The sequence below is a fragment of the Vicugna pacos genome, chromosome 13 (assembly GCF_048564905.1).
Source record: "Vicugna pacos chromosome 13, VicPac4, whole genome shotgun sequence".
Classification (NCBI taxonomy): domain Eukaryota; kingdom Metazoa; phylum Chordata; class Mammalia; order Artiodactyla; family Camelidae; genus Vicugna; species Vicugna pacos.
In genome coordinates, this window is record NC_132999.1 from 39,601,190 (window position 1) to 39,623,027 (window position 21,838).

Consider the following 21,838-nt stretch of genomic DNA (forward strand, 5'->3'; position numbering starts at 1 on the left):
ACTAAGAAGCCTCACCAAGGCCATTAGCTAGTCAGGTGGAACCAACACTCAACTTTTAAGTGTTTTCTCATGTAAAGGAAAACTGCAAAACAACTGTTTCTCAAGAAATTCTTAGGCAACAAAAATTCTCTATGTCCTATTCACAAAAATTCCTTTCTTTATCTCTCTCCTATCTCCACTTTCTCCTAATGTCTCCCAACTCAGTATGCTAGGCATGCATCTGTCTGCACACAATGCATTTACAGCTTCCCTTCATTATTCAATTCAACATACATTTATAAACACTTACTTCGAGTTGGGCACTGTGCTAAACTTCAGGGACATAAAGATGGATGAGATGCTATCTCGGCTCTCAAGATGCTCAGTCTCAAGGGGTGCAGAAAGACAAACAAATAACTGTTATTCAGAGGGATCGGTAACATCAAAACGTAAGAATATATGCTTAGAATGCTTTAGTTCTCAAGCCAAAGCATTTAGGGTGATTTGGTTTGCCCAATGAAATGAAACTTTCAAGGAACCTCTGAAAGTATTTTTACTTTCCTCATTCCCAACTCGATACCTCCAAATGATGATGCCCCAAACACCAAGGCTGTAAATTGGCATGACATGTAAAAACAAGAACGCTACCACAATGGAAGAGAACTCTTGAGTCAGCTCTCAGAGGAAGCTTGGCAGAACCGCACCCAGGAAACCATCTGAACAATGAAATGAGTGTACTAACTTTTCCCCACTGTCCAGCCCTCCCACAGACAGAGAATGGGACATGTAGGAGGATTTACATGAAGGGAGAGAAAGGAAACCCACATTACTCCTGTGGACCAAAACTCTCCTCAGCAAAACAGTCTCAGTAACGTCACAAGGTTTGATTATTTAAAAGTCATTTAGTATTGTTATTCCATCCAGATTAGTCTGCAGCTCAATCACTCCACAAAAAGTAGGGAGATATCTAGCCTAAAACAATGTACTTTAAAAAGGTGTTTTTAAAACCAAAGTCCCATCATTATATATGTATTAAGGTCTTGGCCATATTTATACTCTTGTTATACACTATACTCCATTCAAAGCACCATTAATTCTCATATTCTGATAATGAGAAACCACTAATGGCAATATATCAATCTATCTATCTATCTATCTATCTAGCCCAAGAGCGATCTTTTCCTCTTTAGGGGCAGGTACCAAACAAAGGACTTTTTCTAGGTCCACATTACTCACAGCAAAAGAATGAAGAATGAAATGAGGCCTTTCTATCAACAAAAGAACAGATCCTCATATTAGGAGATCCCAAGACCTCTAAATCGAGCAATCAAAACCGTTCTGTCCTCTCAGCCACAGAGGAGTTTAAATTATCATACTCTATTTCCTTTTCTCTACCTTCCTACCAGTTGGGGAGGGCAGAGGATAGAAAGACAGATTACATTCAAGGCCTGGGCAGCTAACAGCAGTGTCCACTGCACACCTGGGCCTCAGAGATGACAATCTAGCATGTGTGGTAGGAGGGCATCAATGAAGGGGGAAAGCAAGATGGGCAAAAGGAAGTTGTAGGGGTAGAAATAAGAGGGTTTATACCACTCCAGTAGCAACCCCTACTAGCAAACTCAAGGAGATCCTGGCAACCCCTAAGGTCTAGGGTTGGTAAGACACATGAAAGGAATATCCCTACCTCGTGGACCACTCTGACTACCCCGCAACTCTCTTGGATTTCGTAATTCTAAACTAAGCGCTTTCTCCAGACTCACAGTCTAATGAGAAAGCAAGTAGCTGGGTGGTACAGTTTAATTGCAATGAAAATGAATGGCAATTAAAAACTGGTTTGCACAGAGAAGCTGGTTTGCCTAATCAGCCTCCTGACTCTAAAAAGTTTCTCTCTGCATTACACCATACTTTTATTTATGCTTTTAATAAAGCCATATTCCCGTATCTATGCAGCATCCTCCCTTCCATCCTCTTGTCAGCCCTCCTCCTACACTTACTATCTCTTTTCCCCAACGTGGAGTTTGAGTCCCATTCATTAGAGGAGGAAACATAACCTGTTGCACAAGTATTTCATCGGCCGATACTCCTCAGTGGCACACATCCCATCATAATAAGCAGCCAAGATGATGTCATCCGTTGAGTGCTCCCTCAGGCTTCCGGCTCTGAGCACCTGATCTTTAACAGGGTGTGAGCTACTAAGAAAACCCAATTGCATTGACATTTGGTGAATACCTGCTAAATGTGGGGCACTGTGCTAGGCAAAACGACGAAGAGAAAGAATGATAAATCATAATCTGTGAGCTCCAGGAGCACAGTCTAATTGGACATTATGTGGGAAGTTAAATAACATATGATAAAATACAAGTGACGATATAGAGCATTACACGGTCAACTGGCCAGTGAGTGGCCGAAATTAATGCTGTGAGTTCAGAAGCAGAATGAGTTACCACAGGTTAGTATGGCTTGCAAAGGACTGATGGGAAAGGGAGGACTCCCTTTCCCTAAGCACAAGTAGGATTTCACGAGGACAAGTGGGAAAGACCTTACAGAAAAAGGCTCTAGCAAAGGTACGAGTCCTAAGGACCAAACGAAGATATACGGCAACAAAAGTAAATAAGGGGCAAATATAAACTAAGAGAATTTATCACCCAGCAGCGGTGATAAAGCACTACAGATCATTAGCAGACGGAGTTTTTCAGGCAGAAGGAAAGTTATCCCAAATGGAAGACTGGACATGCCAGGGGAAAGGAAAAGCAACTTTTAAAAAGGTAAATATTTGGCAAATCTAAATGAACACTGTCTGCATAAAACAATAATCATAATGGGTTTTTATTTGCTTAATAAACACAACAAAAATACATAAAAACACCTGCATTAAAAATAAATGCTATGATTAAATAATACATGCATGCATGGGATACTAAAGCAGAGAGAAGAGAGGGGCTAATTTTCTCACTTAAAAAAGCTGGAAAAAGTATCATTAAGAACATAACATTTGGACTGAGTAAGGAAGGGTAAGTTTTTCCAGAGAGTAGATTTAGGAGGACTTTGCAGTCCGAGGCAGTAATGTGAGCAAGACAGAGAACAAGAAGCAATTTGGAGTGTGAGTAAACTGCGTGCAGAGGGATGTGAGTACAGCAAAGGACCACAGGGGTAAAGACAAGAAATGTGGTGAGGAGCCAGGGCGTGGAGAGGCCGTGTCTTCTACTAAGAAATTCTGGCCTCATGCTACACTGGCACATAATCTACAGCCTGCCTCTCCTACACAGCCCTTCCCAGTAAAAGACTGCTTTTTACAGGGCATGTAGGTGAATGTCACCTTGAGAAAAATAAATAAAATAAGTAATACATATTTAAATAAAACAGAGGCCAGGCTTTGAGACAAGAGGAGACGTGGCCAACATGAAGGAGCAGAGGAGGGAGAGGGGCAGTTCAAAAGTAAGCCTGGCAAGGAAAATCTGGAAGAACACAAAACCAACCCTAAACGCAGGTTACCCTGCCTGACCAGTGAGACCAGGTGGAGAAAGACTAGGAAAGAGAACTTTTACTCTGGTCTTTGTGCTGCTTAAATTTACAATGAGCATGTGTAATATTGTAGTGATAATAGGAAAGAGAGTTAGATAAGCAGAGTAGGCCTGTGTTCCTTCCGCTTCGGTTCTACAGCAGTATTTTTTGTTTTAAAGTCACTCACAATGTCCCACACCTGACTAGGGCTCCTTGGCAAGACTTAAACCACTAGGTAAAAAGTGCCAACTGAAGTCACACTCCCTTTCCCACTCACAAACAATAAGAGCTCCCAAGAATGCATGTAGAGGTCACTTCCCTGACCCTTCAGTCGGTGTGCTTTCAGAACTAGGAGTCTGTAGAGAAAAAAGGAGACTCAACCAGGCAGTTCTATTCAAGAAGTGAAGGGAAAGTATAATATGGTGGTTACCAGCAGGAGTTCTGTAGTCCCAGAGCCAGATTTGAATCCTGCTCTAGATGTGATGTGACTGACCTTGGGCAAGTTATTTCACTGGCTTGAGCCTCACTTTTCTCCTCTGTAAAATAATGATAGTAAAAATATCTACCTCATGAGGCTGTTATGAAAATTAAACGGGCTGGTCTACATAACAGTCCCTGGCACATAGTAAAAACTCAACTAATGGGAGCTATTATTATTACTATTATTAACCCATTCAGCTCAGAAAAGGGAGACATCTCCCACCAATGCTACACACCAGGTCCATTTCAGCCCTCTTTCCTAAATGAGGCCAAAATCAAAGTGCAGAATTAGCAGGACAGGGAGGGGTGAACCTGTGTCCCTACTGAAAGAATCTCAGTAATAAGTCTCAAGAGAAGAGTGAAAGTTAATTTCATACATGCTCTTCAAGTTAGCAGTAGCTGAACTATCTGTTACAGGTTGAACTGTGTCCCCTCCAAAGATGCTGAAGTCCTAACTCCTAGCACCTATGAATGTGATTTTATTTGGAAATAGGGTCTTTACAAGTGATCAAGTTAAGATGAGGTCATTGGGGGGGGTAGAGGGTGGGAAGGGATAGACTGGGATTTCAAAATTGTAGAATAGATAAACAAGATTACACTGTATAGCACAGGGAAATATACACAAAATGTTATGATAACTCACAGAGAAAAAAATGTGACAATGAGTGTGTGTATGTCCATGAATGACTGAAAAATTGTGCTGAACATGCTGAACACTGGAATTTGACACAACACTGTAAAATGATTATGAATCAATAAAAAATGTAAAAAAAAAAAGATGAGGTCATTAGGGTGGACTCTAAATGGTGTTCTTATAAAAAGGAGAAATTTGGACACACAGACGGACATACACACTGATGTGAAAGCACACAGAGAAAAGTCATCTACAAGCCAAGAACACCTGAGGCGACCAGAAGCCCGGCCAAAGGCCTGGAACAGATTCTCCCTCACAGCCCTCAGAAGACATCAACCCTGTTGCTTTCAGACACCCAGCTTCCAGAAGTGTAAGACAATAACTTTTTGTTGTTTAAACTATTTAGTTTGGGGTATTTTGTTATGGTAGCCCCAGGGAAGTGATATACCATGGTTTTTTTTTTTTATTTATTGGCATTTATCATATTATAAACTATGTATTTTTAAAAGAAATTTTAATTTAAATCAAAAGGTGAGTTATTTTTAAATGACAGGACCTGGCTATGTGTACACTTTTTCTTTACTAATTCTCATTTGCCAACAATGAGAATATCATTGTGGGAAAAAGATATTAGGACCAAGATAGATTCCTACTCCTTTTGAATCTGGTATATCTGCTTCCCTAACCACCCCTGGATGAAAGGAAAGGAGGAAAGAGAACTAAAACTCATATATCGAATATCCATATGTATATGCTTCACATATGTTAGGTGCTAATACACATTATCTTATTCAAACATCACAACATCCCTGCAAGGTATGAACTATTCTCCCCATTGCTAGTGAGGAAATCAATGTTCAGAAAGTAAGTTGCCCAATATCACACAGGCTAAGCCAAGATTCAAACCCCCTGTTCTTAACTATTCAAACCTGCTTGAACAAGTATTTTTGAACCCTTTCCCTAGATACAATTTTCCACCAAATTTTTTATTTCAATCACAATGTGTTGAGTGAAGCAATGAAGAGACCTTATAAATCCTGTCTAATTCTCTCATTTTTACAGCAAGGGAATCGGCCCAAAGAAATAAAATAACTTGACCAAGGTCACGAATAAGTTAGTGGCTGAATCAGGTATCTAACACAAGCCTCCTGATTTTCGTTAACACCAGATAAGTTTGAGGACAATAGCTATACAAGAAAATAGAGAGCATGGATACTAGAATCAGACTGCCTCAGTTCAAATCTTGGCTCTGCAATTTACTGGCTGTATGATCTTGGGCAAGTCACTTAACCTCTCTGTTCTGTTTTCGTGTCTGAAAATGGAGATAATAATACCTATCTCAAGGGGGAGGGTATAGCTCAGTCGTGGAGTGTGTGCCTAGAATGCACAAGGTCCTGGGTTCAATCCCCAGTACCTCCATCAAAAAAATAAATAAATGAATAAATAAATAAATAAATAAATAAATAAACCTAATTATCTCCCCCTCAAAAAAACTGCAAAACTATCCAACATGGCTGCTCTAAGGACTAAATGAATAAATATATACATGAAGTATTAAAATAGTGCCTGGCACATTAATAAGCGCTGTATTTGTTAACTACTGCTGCTGCAACTATTATTAAATAATGCTAAGCAAAACACCAAAGAATATACACACTGACTATAGTTTTATAGAACTGCAGACAAATGCACTCATTGAGAGACAGAGAGAAGAAAAAGAGAAAGTGGCTCTTTATTCCTGTAAATTTGCCTGATTTAATCATTAGTAATAACATTTATTATTTACTCTGTACCAGGCTCAGTATTAGGTACGTTACAGACATTACCATCAATTGCAGAATGCACTAATATTTTGTTCACTCTCCACAACAGCGCTATGAGGGAGAGAGATCCTTCATTCCACAGATAAGAAATTGGAGCACAGAGAGATTAAAGAATTTATCCAAGGTCACACAGCTAATAAATGGCCAAACCAGGTTTCAATCCCAGATCTGTCAGACTCCAAAACGCCTCACACAGAACCATTTTATCACCAACTCTGTGCTACTCAAACTTTAATGTGTATGGAATTACCTGGGAATCTTGCTAAAATAAAAACTGATTAAGCAGGTCTGGGGTGGAGCCTGACACTGCATTTCTAACAAGCTCCCGGGTGCTGTGGATGCTGCTGGTCCTTGGATCACCATGGAGTATCTGACTATTCTGCTTCCATTACAACTCCTCCTTCTCCTCCTCCTAGGTCTCCACCCCATCTCAGCAATCAGCTAATGAAAAGGACTTTAATTCCCAAAAGACAGAGGAACCTCTCCTAATTAAGCCTTTGTTTTTCTCTGCCACTTACACTATTCCTTCCTCTCCCCTCCTGGGCCCCCTCAGCTCAGTCCCACTCCCCTAAGGCAGGCTACATACAGCTACCGAGAAGTTACTAGGGAGTTCAAAATGAATGGCTGCAGTATTTAAGGAGACCGCTAACAAAAAATGTTAACCTTATGCTTGGATGATTTGGGGCGACAAGGTGCCAACTCGAAGTCCACAGGACTACTGTGACTCTGAATGGTGAGTGGATGCTTCTGAAGTAAACTGGAAACTAAGGGTTATTTACTCCCAGTATTTCTCCAAAGATAATGGATGTGATCTCTCCCTACCCCCACTCTCAGCTCAGGTCTCTGAGCAACATAGGTAATTACCGTCTGCCTACTTACTACAGAAACAGCTAGTTTCAATCAGGTTCAGTCGTCCTCTGCTCTACCTGTCCCACATTTTAGGCATTGTCTTTGTGCTTTTAGTGGTTAAGAGCTCTACCAAACACACTCAGAAGTGCTGCACTGCACAAGCCTTTCTGTGGTTGTCCTGGATGCCTGGGTTAGAAAGGAAGTCTGAGAGTCAATCACAGGCAATACAACTGAGTAGGGGGTGGATACAGCACTACTCACACACAGAACAGGGTTTTGTTTTTTCTTTTATAACTCAAGAGCCCTGCAGACTCCTCCTCTTTGTTACCACAACCCACTGTTCCATGGGGTTGTTTTAAGGTAAACAATTTCTGCAACTCTGGTTCAAATCTGACCATTTTCACGAGTAATCTGACTTGAAAATCTTAAGGCAACTCAGACTATGAATTCAAAATTTATATTGCACCTTAAGAGGGCCTACTGCCAAATGAAGTTAATCAGGCCTGGGTTCAAACTTCAGTCACTTACTAATGGTGTGACCTTTGGGGAAGTTATTTAGGTTCCTTAAGCTTTCGTTTCCTCGTCTGTAATATCTACCAATGTCAGTGGCCTGTCGTCAGATGCCATCTGTGATGACTAAATGAGATAAAGCACCTGGCATTTAGTAAGATACAAATTGGTTTCCTCGCCTCATCCCTTTCACAGGGATACACAGTTAAGTCCATAATGAACATCGGTATCAAAGCACATAAAGGAACTGTGATTAAGCAAAGTTTCATAAAAAAACACCACTCACTTGGTGAGGAGATCTGGCTCTAGCACTAATTAGTTACGTAACCTTGAGCAAGTTACTGCACCTTTCCATGCCTTATTTGATTTACTTCCAAGGAATAAGAGTGAGCTGAACTGATCATTTCTAGTTCCCTCAACAAATATTTATTGACACCTACTATATACCAGATACTCTTTTGGGTGCCAGGGATATAAGAGTTAATAGACAAAAGAAAGCAGGGATTACAGATGTGCTCTTAGACAACATACGTAGACTCAGGGAAGCAGCTGATGACAGCAACAAATATTTTCTGCCTTAATTAGCTCCCTTAAAACTGCCCCTACACTATCTTCTCTTACTAACATACCACCAGATGCAATCAGTTTTGCACCTTGAAAGGTTTTTTTTTCTTTGTAAGAAAGAGTGGACTCAGAGCAGTTAAGAGCAATCACAGCAGTCTCAATAAGACAAGGCCCTGAACTCACATGCTAGCAATGGGGCTGGCGGAGATGACAGGTGGAGAAAGATGCAGGTGATGGATCGACAGGACTTGCTGAAAGACTGGCCGCCTGGGTAGGATGAGGGAGAGGGAGGAGACATGCATGAAGCCCAGGTTCCTGGCTTGGACAGCTGGTTGGGTGAGGAAGGCATTCACTGAGTTGGGAGAAGCAGCTCTGGGAACAGGGAGGGGGACAATGATGCTCATTTGAGACAGATCAAGATTGAGATGTGTGTGGGACAATCATAGGGAAAACCCATTGTGAAGGGTGCTGGAAGTTGCAAGAAAAACAAAGAAATATAACCGTCACCATTTGCAAAGTGGTTCAGTTCACCATAATCAAATCACCACTTAGCTTTCCAATCTCTGGAACTTTTACTTATTCAATTTTCCATATCACAAGCCTATTTGTTGAAGGTACTATATACATCTTTACAAGTCAGAAAACAAGATGTAATCAAGAGGAGGAGGAGGAGGAAAGAATGCAGGGTTTCGGCTCTGCTCTCAGACAGCATGTGTAGACAAAGGCGAAGGAAAGCAGATAATGACGGCTACAAAGGTTATCTGCTGCCTTTATTAGCCCCCTCAATACTGCCCCACACCTATCTTCTCTAAACACACCACCTGTGCCACAGCTGCACTGGACACTGCCTCTTACCCCTTCTCAATGATATATTCACACCAGGGTCTCCACTGCCTCACCCCTTCCCAGGAACCGCCCACAAGATGACCAGAGAGAGGAGGCCTGAGAGATGGGGATCTAATGCTCCCTCTAGTTTTCTCTCCACAGGGAGGGTGGAGGGAAGCTCCAGCCCCTCACAGATCCCCATTTGTCGTAATAACGGCAGTGTTACATGAATATTGTTATTATACTAATTAAGAATAGCAACAATAAAATCGATGAACTAGTCCTCTGGGAGAGGTGAGGATCTCAAAGCGCCCCACCTAATCTTAGTCTGGCCCCTGTTCTCCATTTGGGAAATTAGCCAACAAAGGCTGGGATGGGTCCTACATTCTTACCCTTAGAGGTGCGCTGGACCAGGCCAGACCAGCTTCTTTCCAACCCAACACTGACCCCATGACTCATTTCTGATATGTGTGTGCACATGAGTGTTTGCAGTAGGTCTGCAATGAATTTCCTCAGGTTACAATTGTACCAGAGGACCCAAGCCTCCCAGGTGATCTCCTGCCTACCCTTCAGCCACAGGTCACGGAGCGTGAGGCCATTAGGGTCCAGTCCTGACTGTATGGAAAGGGAATGTGGCAATAAGGTCCTGAAAGACTAGAAAGGACGTTGAGAGAAACTGTGGCACCAAAGGGCCACGAATGCAACTCCCTGTCACTTTGGCTGGAATAGAAGATAAGCTTGACTCTGTCAATCCCCTTTCCCTTGGGACTAGGTCTCTTTTTAGGATAACTTCTGTGAAAATGACAGCTAAATAAGGAGCAACCAGCCATTATTTGTTCAACTGCTTACACATTCTTTATTGTCTATTGTCACTTATAATGTCTACTGTATACTGTAAACTCCCAGAGGGCAGACAGAGGGTTTATGAACTCTATTCAGTGTTAGGTATTATACTACATTCAAAGAGGCTCTTGATAGAGCATTTTTGCTGATGGTGATGAAAGGATAGTAGAGGGGGTCCATATATGCAAAGCAGCAACCCCTAGAGTAGACCATCCACTGCACTCTGTGAAACCAGAGGCAAGAGACACACAAGCGGATGCGCACACTTCTTGTCGGACTTAGAAATTGTACAGATAAGCCAAACCGGGAACTGAAACAAGATCAAAGATTCTCCAAATTAGTGGAGACACACCTTCCACTCCTAGGGGTGACTCACATCAACTTTATCTGATATGGAGTCCAAGTTTACAAAACAGAATAGAAAACAAGCCACACTGTGGAGAACATACCAGTTAATAACTAAAGCATACAGAGTATGTCCAAGGGGTACCACCTAAGTTAATTCTGAAGGAGACCGAATACACTAGGAAATACCCTCTACACTCACCTAAAGGTGAAAAAACCAAGCAAGTAGAGGACAAAGGTAAGGGTAACCAATACTCTTTTCAGATATAAAGGTCAGATAAACTCTGAAGGACACTATCATGATCTGAAAGGTGGTTATTATATTGAACTGCTAAGGGCAGGCAGGGAAGGTTGAGTCATGTGAACAAATCCATCACGTTCACTGCTCGCCTGCCAAAACAAACAAGGAGGAGGCTGCATCCGCCACAATAGCCACTCTGTCTAGTCTTGCCAAGAACCTGGTCTTCACAAGCCTGGTCCAAATAGAATAGGGAATGCTAATCCTGCAGTCTTCATGGAAAGCACAAATGTTTCTAAGCTCAACTACCCTGGGGAGAGAAAGTAAAGTCAGCCTGCTGTGCCGATCCAAGCCTGGAATTCACCCTCAAACCAAAGAATCCTGCACTCTCCACATCAGGCAGTGAGATGAGGATTAAAGACCACAGGTGAGAAAAGCCTCTTTATGTTAAGAGTCAAGATGCCCCTGACCACGAAAGTCAGATTAAGTCAACAGAGATAGAAAAATCAATTTCTGCCCTGCACTCTACTAAATGATATAAAAGAATGCAAACCTTACATATACGGTTCCTGCCCTGAAAGAACTTACAATTTTGCTGGGGGACAAAATACAAGCCAGCCAGAGAACAATTCAATTGATAACCAAGTAGATGTGACATTTTTTAGAAAGACCCCTTATTCTTCCATCAAACCTACACTGGAAAACTCAGATCCTGGATCAATCCACCTGCCTACCTTCTCAGTATCTACACCCAGAGTACTTCCGGAGCCAGAGGGAAAGAACATGTACACACTCATGTGTGCGCACACGCACACACACACAGCCCCTACTCTCAGAAGATAACCTCACCCCTACTTCTAGAGAGAAAAAGAGCCATTGGGGGAAAGTCCCTTAAGTTCCCTCACCTCTAATCAGCCAGCCTAACCACCTGCATTCTTGCCTTCCTCCCTCTTATCTTTCACATCAGATACATTCCTCTTCGGGTTCTGAATCCCATGCTCCCATCAATTACTCTATTCTCTCCCTCCCTTGAACTTTATTCTCTCTCTTTCTCTACTGAGTCTTTCCAAAGAGCACTTGAACATGTTTAAGCCTCTCCTATGTTACGATGAGCACAGCACCCTCCACGCTGCATCGCCCTCTATACAGTCATGCCTTCTCCCTCTGATCCTTCAAAGCCTAGATTTCAAAATGCACTGACTCCTCTCCGGGTACTTCTCATTCACTCCCAACCCACTGCTTTCTGGACTGCACTCCCCACACCACTGCAGAAAATGCTCCTCAAAGGTGACCTTTATATTAGAGCCTGAAGTCCTTATCTTGTTTGACCTCTACATAATCTGACACCATGTGACACACCTTCCTTCTTGAACTCACTTCTCTCCTCTTCAGTCCTACATCTTTGGCCACTCCCTTTCAGTGGACAATTTCCTTCAAGGGATCATCTTCCTCTGTTCCTAAAACCACCTTCACCTTTGAGTTCCCCAGAGTTTTTGTCTCAAACCTCTTCTCACTGTAAACACACTCCCTCAGCCATCTCCTGGTCCACTCCTGTGGCTTTGATTCCGTAAGGTGATGACTGCTTTGCCTATAGCTCTCCTGAGCCCCACGTTCTACACAGCCACCCACCTGCAGGACACCTCTGCCCAGCATCCCACAGAAACCTTAACCTCACTGCAACCAAAACTGAACTCAGTACCTTCCCCGCACCAGCACTGCCATGTCTCCACAAATAGCCTTTCTCCTCTTATACTCCTATTTTAGTTAATGACACCACCCATCCACACAGAAACCTGCAAGGCACCCTAGGTTCTTCTCTCTCCCCTCATACACCACATTCAATTAGTCATCAAGACACATGGATTTTACCCCTTAATCTTGATTTGTCCACTTTACATTACTACATCCACAACCTTAATTCAAACTCTAATCACTCCTAAATTACTGTAACAGCCCCCTAACTGGTCTGTCACTAGGCTCACCCCTCTCCAATCCTCCTTCATGGCGCTGCCAGAGGGGGACTATTTCCTAAAACGTAAATCCAATCCTAGTCTCCCTTGCCTAAAATCCTTCAAGAGCTCCCAAAATCCTGTAGGATGAAGCCCAAACTCTATGCAGTATGACATACAAAGCCAGTCAACATTTGAGTCCTGCCCACTATTCCTACCTCATCTCATTTCTCCTTCCCTCACCTCCTCCCTTTCCACCTTACCAAGACCCTATATTTCCTCCCTCGGGCTCTCTTGTCCCTGCTTCTGTTCATTCTGTCCAGAATGCCCTTGCCTTGAACTTTTTGCCCAGAGTCCTGAATCCTTTGGGTGACAGCTTGGTCATTTCCTCTTGGATGCCTTCCCTGGCCCTTTCCCACCCTGGTTGCAGAAGGGTACTCCTCTTCACTCCCATGACCCCAGACTCATCTATGTGATAGCACTCCCTACGATGGATGGTAATTGTCAGAATACCAATATGTTTTCCCCATTAAATTGTAAGATCATTGAGATGCAAGGACAATGTCTTTGTTTCCCCAGCACTTTGCCTACTGCCTGGTTCAGAGTAGACATTCAATAAATGATTACTAATTAAATGAATGAATGGATCCTCCAAACAACCCCCCTGACACACTGGGAGATTAGCACTTCAAGATATAATGGAAGATTTTAGAAGGGATTTAAGAGGATTTCTCACGCAGTTCTTGGCAGGTATTCCTGGAAGCATACAATAAATGTTGTCCAGAGAATGGGGAGAATGGGTGTTCCAGGGCACTCAGCATTGATAATTTAAATGAAAACTAAAGACTAGGAAACATAAACTTGTCTCATAGGTTCAAATGCACAGCCCTATCTAACAAGTTCAAAATGGGGCAAAATCTTTAAAAGAAGATTTTTATACAAGAAAGACTTTGTTTTGGAATAGCACTGACATGAGAAGTAGTCAGTTCTTTTTTACAAGGCAAAATCTTCTAGAAAAGTTAGCAATGTTGGTATCTAAACTTAAGTCTCTGTACCTGCCCCAAATGTCTCTCAAATATACCTCTTCCTCTTTAACATCCCTTAATCTAACCTCTTGACTCAATTACAACAGTGACCTCCTAGAGAGTCGGTCTCCACTCTCATCCATCATTTACACAGCTACCATGTTAATCCCGTCCATTGCATAAAACTCAGGCTCCCCACGTGAACATTCAGAACCTTCTTTCCCTCTACCTTTAATCTTAATATCGTTTTTTCCAGTGATCCTAAAGGCCTCCAAACTCCCCTCCAACACATTCCCCAACACAACATCTGCTTTTAAGTACTAGAAGAATGTAGTGTACAAAGCAACCTTATTCATTGTTGTTGACTGACTGAAAAACACAGACCCCCTCAAAATCCCTTCCTATATATTTCAATCAAACATGCTCCTGCGAGTTGAAACCATCTGAACTCTAAAAACGACTTCAAGCAAGCTTGTTCTTTTCATCAACACAAAGAAATCGTGTTTACCTTTCTGAATAAAAATCATGAGGAAAATTTGCTATGGTAAGAGGGAATCCAGCAGTCCAGCTGGCAAAGCCCTTGCCCAAAAGAAAGATGCTGACTGACCAATTAATTAACTTGTCCTAGGCAAGGACCCAAATCATCCCTGGTAACTGGCACATAACTGATGACTGACACATGATCATGTAGAAGTAAGCAGTTTCGAACAGAGAAAGAAAAATAAGTGCTTGTGCCCAGAGAAAGCAGACTTACAATGTTACACAATTTATGGAGCCAAAGCAAGCTGAAGGTATCAGATCCCAGGCTGGCCAAAAGGGCCTATCCTCGAGAGCTGTGTTCTCTCCAGCCAGAGCACATCTATTGGTCCACCTTCCTCTCCACCCTCACCCTACACACACACACACACACACACAGAGAAGGCATATTATCTAAACCTTTATACACTGTCCTGTAATTTTTACAATTTTCTACATTAAATACATATTATTTTTATAACATGAAGAGAAAATTATTTTCTCTTGACTTGAAAGTGACTTGAAAGCACTGCTATGATTGTCCTTTCTCTTGAGAGAAATTTCCTGCCAGTTGAACACGTGCAAAAGAAGTACAAAAAGTCCCTACACTGTAAGAGTATAAGACCTCATTAGGGAAACAATTCTAACAGACATGAGGCAATGCAAGAATAACACAAAACAATATATAGAGTTAAAAGACTAATTATGAGGTAGACGTTCTAAGAGATTAGTAAGGGGGGAGATTAATGTCTCACAGAGGAATGAGAGAAAGCTGCATGGAGGACACAGGTCTCAGCTTAGCTTTAATAAGAAAAAAGAGATAAGACTTGAAAGGGAGTGGGCTTTCCAAGAAGGGAGAACATAAAAGCACAGAGGTGGGTATGAGTACCTAGGGGAAGGATTACTGAGACCCACCCCAGTGAGGCAGAGAGCTGTGCTGGGCCATCACAGTGGATATAGTCGGGTGTGCAGAACAAGTCAAATTAGGGAAGGCCCAAAAAGCTGGAGACAAAGAATCAGAAATTCAGTGTAATTTATTCCAGGAACCAGGAAGTTCTGGTAGGAAAAATAATATTTTATTAGAAGCAACAGAAAAGGTTGAAATAAACATACTTAGATACTACAAACCAAGCCAACGGGCCTGAAAGGGCTCCTCCAGGCCAGGAAATTAGTAAAGATCCCTGATAGAAGCAAGAGAACAAAGGCTTAAACGCCAGTCAAAACCATGAAGAGCAAAGGCAGCAGCTTTAGCACACCACACAACCTAGTCGTAACGCGGTTCAACATATGATAACCAGAAGCTGAAAGGACCAAACTTATTTAGTAAAAGGAAGGCCTGGGTGTTTTCAGGATCACTGAGAAAACACTACCAACTCATCGTGCAATCCATAATTGTTTACTTGTGACTTTGATCCTGTTTCCAGATGTGCACTCTGAAGTATTCTCGCTACCATGATCTCTAAGACCTGAAATTGGCACTGAAAAGTACCAGGACAGTAAGGCCTCAGATGATGCATTTCCCTGAGGTGTATTATGTCACTTGCTAAGCAAGCCCAGGACAGTAAGCAAAGCAAGCAGTAGCTCTCATAAGCACTGTTAGCACATGCACACATTTTATGATGTCAACAGCATAAACTTGGCCAAAGCTTGTGATTTCTCGGCAGACGGACTTGACTCACTTTCTGAATTAACATTGTCCATGTCCAGAAGTAGCAATTACTCTATTGTTCTGTCTAGAAGCTATCCACTCCAATTCATGTGTTCTAAAAAGGAACTTAAAAACTGAGTGTACATTTAACCGAGAGATTGCTTCAGAGTGTCACTTAGGTAAACAACACCAAATCCTAAGCCTATATTTTCCAACTGCTGTGTTAACAAAACTTTATCACTTTGTACTACACTGCTTTTCTATAAAAATTTAAATTGATTTAAATTTTCCAAAGAGGAAAAGAAATTCTTCACAGTTCAGAGATCTGGAAATGTAGGCCACATGAGGTGTGACTGGAGTTCACAGGCTAAAACTCAGAACAATAATGAGACTAACAATCATGCTAACAACTAAAACATTTTCACAATTATCTCACTTCATCTAATCGCTGCTCTGATTTTTAAATTTCCTTCTGTAATACCATATGAAACCTTCATCTAGAAGTCTGGCTCTTCTGGCTCTTGGACAATAATTTAAGTTTTTATGCCTAAGTTTACCCACGTGTGTAATACTTTCCTTACAGGATATCACGAGAATCAACTAAGATAGTGAATACTAAACTGCTTTGTAAAATACAAAGTATTACATACATGAAAGTTTTACTAAACATTAATGACCCAATACATGCCAAATAGCTCATTTATATTCTCATGAATCCCAAAGAGTTAGCATTATCATCCCCATCGGAGGTTAAGCAACTTGCCCAAGGTCGCACAGCAGAAGTTAAGTGGCAAGACTAGGACTGAAGAAATTCAAGCCTTGTCTCTTTCTACTATGTGATGCTGCCCTGCTGGTTTTGTATGTTAAATAGTATACAGAGCCTTCATTCCCAACTCTCTAATTTAAGCCTCTGTTAGCAAGTTTTATGAGTTCTTTTCTGTAATATGGTAAACAAAAATCAGTCCTAACTAGCTTCATATAATCCATGGCACCTGGTGAGAACTCTGAAGATTTTAAGTACCAGACAGTCCATGTTATCAATGTTGGAATGTTGCTGTCTTCTCTTATTCCTAGTCCAGCCTGGCTCTTTAGTCTTTAGGGTTTTGTGAAAACAGAAGGTCTAATTCCTCCTGAACCAACTTATATATTGCCCTTTCTGCTTAACCAACCACTACGAACCCAGATTGTGTTTGTTTTCCAACCTCCTCTTTCAAACCTAAACCTATGCCCGTATGTGGCCTAGAACAGAGCCTGTCTCTAGGCTAGGAAAAGAATCAGATCACAGTTTCTGCCACCTCCCTGACTGTTCCTTCTTAGTTTCCGTTGGTGTTCATAAGGAACTCAATCCACAGAGAGGAAAACTTTGTGACTGGCCCATATATCATCTGAATGAAATATTCCTCAAAACACTGCACCTCTCTTTTCTTTGTTTCCACGTTTAGCAGGCAACCGTCTGATCACGAGCTTCGCAAGCACTTCGGTACAAGGAAAAGGGTGCTTGCTCCAGACAGCAATATAAGTATTCCAATCACTGGTCAGGTATGCCTTCTATCATGAAGTCATAAAACTGGCATAAAAATGGTTGCTTTAAAAAAAACAAAAACTTTCAATGGCTGACTCCTCCATGTCCATGGAATAAAGCCATAAAAGAACCTCTACAGGCTGGACTCTGAGTCCTTTACAGTATCATCTACTCCCACAAAACTCTAGCCCTTTAGTCACACCAAACTACTCCCGGACCTCAAACTCCTCCATTCACTTTCATACTTCAAGCCTTTGCACGTGTTATTTATTCCCTCTGCCTTCCTCCCTCCCTATCCTCCTCCATCAGACAAAATCCCATTCATCCCTAATGGCTCACTCATTGTCAGCACCTTTGTCAAATCTCCTGGTGAACCCCAGGTGGAGATAATCATCCCTCCTCTTGCTTCCGCAGTACTTCATACGCACCTCTGCGCTAGCACTTACCACAGTACCACACTTACTTGTGTGCATACATCTTTCTATTGCTAGGTATGAGTAACCAAGGGCAGGAAGCCGATCTCACTCTTGAATGCCGGTATCCCCAGTGCCTAACATTGTGTTACTGCTAACAGATATTTAATTATTGTTCATTGGAGGATTGGAAGAACAATAACCTACCCAGACTCTGTCAAATTGCTGCCCACTCTGAAATGTTAGGATCCAGAGTTATTATCTAATGCCTCCTATTTGCTGGCCAGTCAGGCTCTGAAAGAGCCTTTGGGATCTTTAGGAAATGAGAGTGTTTATGTCCATGCTGAATCATCTAATCCTGCCAAAACCATGCTCACTACCAACACACAGGGAAACGGTTGCCAGGCACAATTCTGGAAAACCCATCCTTGACAACCACTCCTAATACAGCTGCAGTACATACTGCTCTACTCCCTTCGCACCACAAGTGCATCACTTCCCATCTCACCTTTGCCCCCATCTCATCTTTTGCAGCTGAAAACTTTAGTTATCTTTCTGAATACAAAAATCCAGTTTCATTTGTAGACTGAGAAGACTACAAATGAACAGCAGCAGAAAGAGAGATTGAAGTAATTTCATGGCCAATCAGTGAGCATCTCAGACCCCATCATCATCAATATCTTTCCCCAGGTCTCTCCAAAACTAATTCCTGGCTTTACCCTCACAAACGACCTCCCCTGGTCACTCTATTGATTCCAGCTTAGGCAAACAGTTCTCCTATAAAGCAGTAAGGGGATTTCTAAGTCTGGAAAATGCAGGAATTCCATACAGCAAAGTAACAAAGAGGCCCAGATGCTAATCCACTCTGACTTCCCAGTGAGAATGGTGCAGTGGGGGGGGAAGAGAAATTCTTCTGCACCTACCAAAGAGCAGACTGCACAACGATCTCATCCAGCTCAAGTTAATTTACTCTGGCCAACCATTTTTGACTCATTCTTTCCCTCAAGAAAGAGAGCTGTGTCTAGGAGGGATCAAATTCCTATATACCTGATCAAAGTCATTCAGAGGAAGGCCAAACTGAGTGAGACAGCTAAAAGGACTGGACACAAGAGCCTCTCCTGGAACGAGCCCTGCTTCCCCCTTCTTTCCTAGTTTCACTTGCTAACAATTCAACTTCCTTTCAGCTGGAGGCCACCAGCAATATGACCCAGTGAGGTACTGAGATTTCTTCACCAATTTTTGTTTTAATCCTGCTGGTTTTTAAAGCTGTCACAGCCCAGGACAGGCCCAGAACATCCTCCCTCTGAAGAGCACAGTGTAGCTCAAAAGCCTGCAAAGGAAACTCAATGAAACCATCCACTTAGCAGCATTTTTTTCAATGAAGTTCAGCAGCACAATCCAACCTCTTTGTGCTCTGAAATGAACCAACATTTCTTAAAAGGAAGACCACAGGGGGTTGACAGAAAACTTGCTGCAGGCAGGAAAACCTGGACAGCTTAAAGGAGCTGATGCAGAAGGGAACTAGGAGGCCTCCTAAACTGGTCCATTTCAGCATTTCGTCTCTCTCCCTCCCTCTTTCTGCTGCATTCCCAAGCAGAGTTCTAATGTCACAAGGAGAGAAGGAAAAAAAAAAAAAAAAAAAAAAAAAACAAGGAGGGTTTTACAGCTTCTTCATTAGTTTCCCTTCACTGGTTAGATGCCGTAAACAAGTATGCTGGACTCGGTCAGAAGGGCTAACTAAGTTTCCTCTCCTTTAGATGAAAAGAAACTAAAGGCCCAGTCACAAGGGCCTGAGCTGAATAAAACAGGAGAAAGTGCTGCCTATGTAGTTTCTGGGAAAGTCTCCATGTCTGTGGCAAGCACAACCGCCACACAAAGCAAAATCCCAGAACTGGATGTTAAAGATCAAAGCAGGGGCCTCCCAAGGCCACGCATCCCTGGCTTCCACTTAAAGGGCACCTACAGCAGTTAGGGAAATGCGGTCCGCCGACCCTCTGGGCCTGTCAAAACTTTCTCTGCAGGCACCCGGGGTTTGGATGAGGCATTAACTTGCAGAACTGCTTAGCAAGAAAGCCTCCAGGGGCGGAAATCCCAGCTCTAAGACAAATCTTTATTTGGAGGGGAGCAGTAGACCCCTGCCTGGATCAGGCTCGAAGCCCGGGGTTTGGGGGTGGGAGGAGGCCTCGCCACCGAAACTGCACGCTCACGGATCCCGGCGGATGCTCGCCCGCTGCCCCCCGACCCCCAAGAAACCAAGGTGGTTGGTTCACAGCCTCGGCTGCCACGCGACTGATCCGAGGCCGAGGGAGACAAAAGGGGGCGAGGGACCCTCGGCGGGCACGCGGAGGTCCGAGGCTCTCCGAGGACGGGTGGTTTCTCGCGCCCCAGCTCCTCCTCCCCGCACTCCCCGCGGCGTGGGGTCTCCGACGCGCCCGGCGTCGCCGCCTTCCAGCGGGGGCCAGATAACAGGGCACATAATGTAGCTCGTGCTGTGAAGGCGCCGTCCCAGGTGGGAGAGGGCTCGAGGCTCATCTCAACTCGGGAAATGGGCCGGCTCCAGCCGACCGCGGCTCCGGCCGGGCCCCAGCGCCGGTGGGCGCCACCCCGCCCGCCGCCCCACCTGCCGCGGGCCCCGGCTCCGGCCAGTCCCCGGCCCGGGCCGCCCGCCTAGCAGCGCCGCCGCACCTTTGTAGCGCTCCAGCACATCCTCGTACGCCTGCACGAACTCCTTCTCCTGGCTGCGGTTGGCCGGCTGCTGACCCGGCACGTAGCCGGCCATGGCCGCCCGCGCCGCGCTCTCCCGGGGCCCCGGCGGGCGCCGCTTGCAGGCCCGCGCGCTGAGGCGGCGGCGGCGGCCCCAGCCTCGGCCTTTGTGCGGCCCGGGGGCGGCGGCGGCGGCGGCGGCGCCCGGTTCTCGGCTCTTCGCTCCGCGCCCGCCTCGCCCGGCCTGCCGCTAGCGCTCCGCTCCTCAGCCCGCTCGCGCTCCGCCGCCGGTCCCGCTGGCGTTTCCGCCTCCCCACCCCTCGGCTCCGCTCCTCCCTCAGCCCGCCCCGCCGGCGGCGGCGGCGGCGACTCCTCCCGTCAGGAGCGCCAGGCCCGGCCCGCTCCCCGCCCCTCTACCCGCCGCCTCCGTGGCCCGGCGCGTCCCCGGCCCCCCCAGGCGGCCCCCCGCCCCCCAGCTCCCGGGGCTGCGGACCCCCGCCCGGCCGGGACGGGGAGGGGGCCCGAGTCTGGTGACGGGAGGCCGGGCCGGGCGGGAGGCCCCTGGGCAGTCGGGATGAAAGGCCAGGCGGGCCGCAGCGGCGGGGAAAGCCCGGGGCCCACTCCGCGGGGCGGGCGACTGCCCCACTCGGCGCGGACCCACACCCCGAGCTGGGACAAAGGCGGGAGCCCCCTGGCTGGAGAGAAACCGAGCTGGGCCTATGCGGCGGCGGCGAAGGACCCAGACACACTGAAGGGAAGGGAGAGGGCCAAAGACCTAGATAGATCGCAGGGCTGGACGCGGTCAGAACGAGACCGGGGCAAGATCCAGACGGGCTGCCGGGTGAGGCCAAGGGAACACTCAGACCACAAAGAATCCCAGGAACAAAGGGTTTTCCTGAAACGGAAGAAACTGAACTCAAAATGAGAGGGCAGACCCAGCACCACGAAGTAAACCAGGCCAAGAATGAGGAGTCAGAGCCTGAGAAATGACAACTGAGGGAATGAAAACAGGATTCCGGCCGCACCAGTGGGTGAATAAGAGGAGAGATAGGAGGACACAAATCTACAGGGAAAAGGAGCAACAGGATTATTCCATTGTGACAGCCATAGGAACAGGGAGACGTAGATCAAAAGGGAGAAACGAACCAGGGCTGTTATAGAACAAAGAAAAGGATTCTGGAGCATAACTGGTCAGTGAAGAAAAAGGGAAGCCAGTTATTCTCTGTCATCAGGGAAAAGGAAAGGGTGAAGAAGGGACACTGGTAAATATGGATAGGGATGTACTAGGGACCATTTTGAGGAGGGAGTTCCCAACATCCTCTGCTCCTCCATTTAGTTGTGTATCCTTCAGTCCTACTATTCATGGACTGCGTTGGGGCCAAGAACAGTGAATAAGCAGCTCAGGTAAATGCAGGTGACCCATTTGCCCACATCTATCCCCGTCCAGCCATTATCCTCAGCTTCAGCAAGT

General features: G+C 44.6%; 1 protein-coding gene and 1 non-coding gene across 2 annotated transcripts in view; one reads left to right on the forward strand and one right to left on the reverse strand.

The window, feature by feature from the left end:
* The window catches only part of MACF1 (microtubule actin crosslinking factor 1), a 300,927-nt gene extending 280,251 nt beyond the window's left edge, over positions 1–20,676 (reverse strand). The window contains exon 1 of the mRNA XM_072974708.1: positions 20,350–20,676. Within this exon, the coding sequence (XP_072830809.1) occupies positions 20,350–20,443 (94 nt within the window). The 5' untranslated portion in view covers positions 20,444–20,676. The remainder of the gene's footprint in view (positions 1–20,349) is intronic.
* TRNAS-AGA (transfer RNA serine (anticodon AGA)) lies at positions 5,941–6,013 on the forward strand. Its single transcript has one exon. It is a non-coding gene; the product is annotated as a tRNA-Ser (tRNA).
* Positions 20,677–21,838: the final 1,162 nt, after the last annotated feature.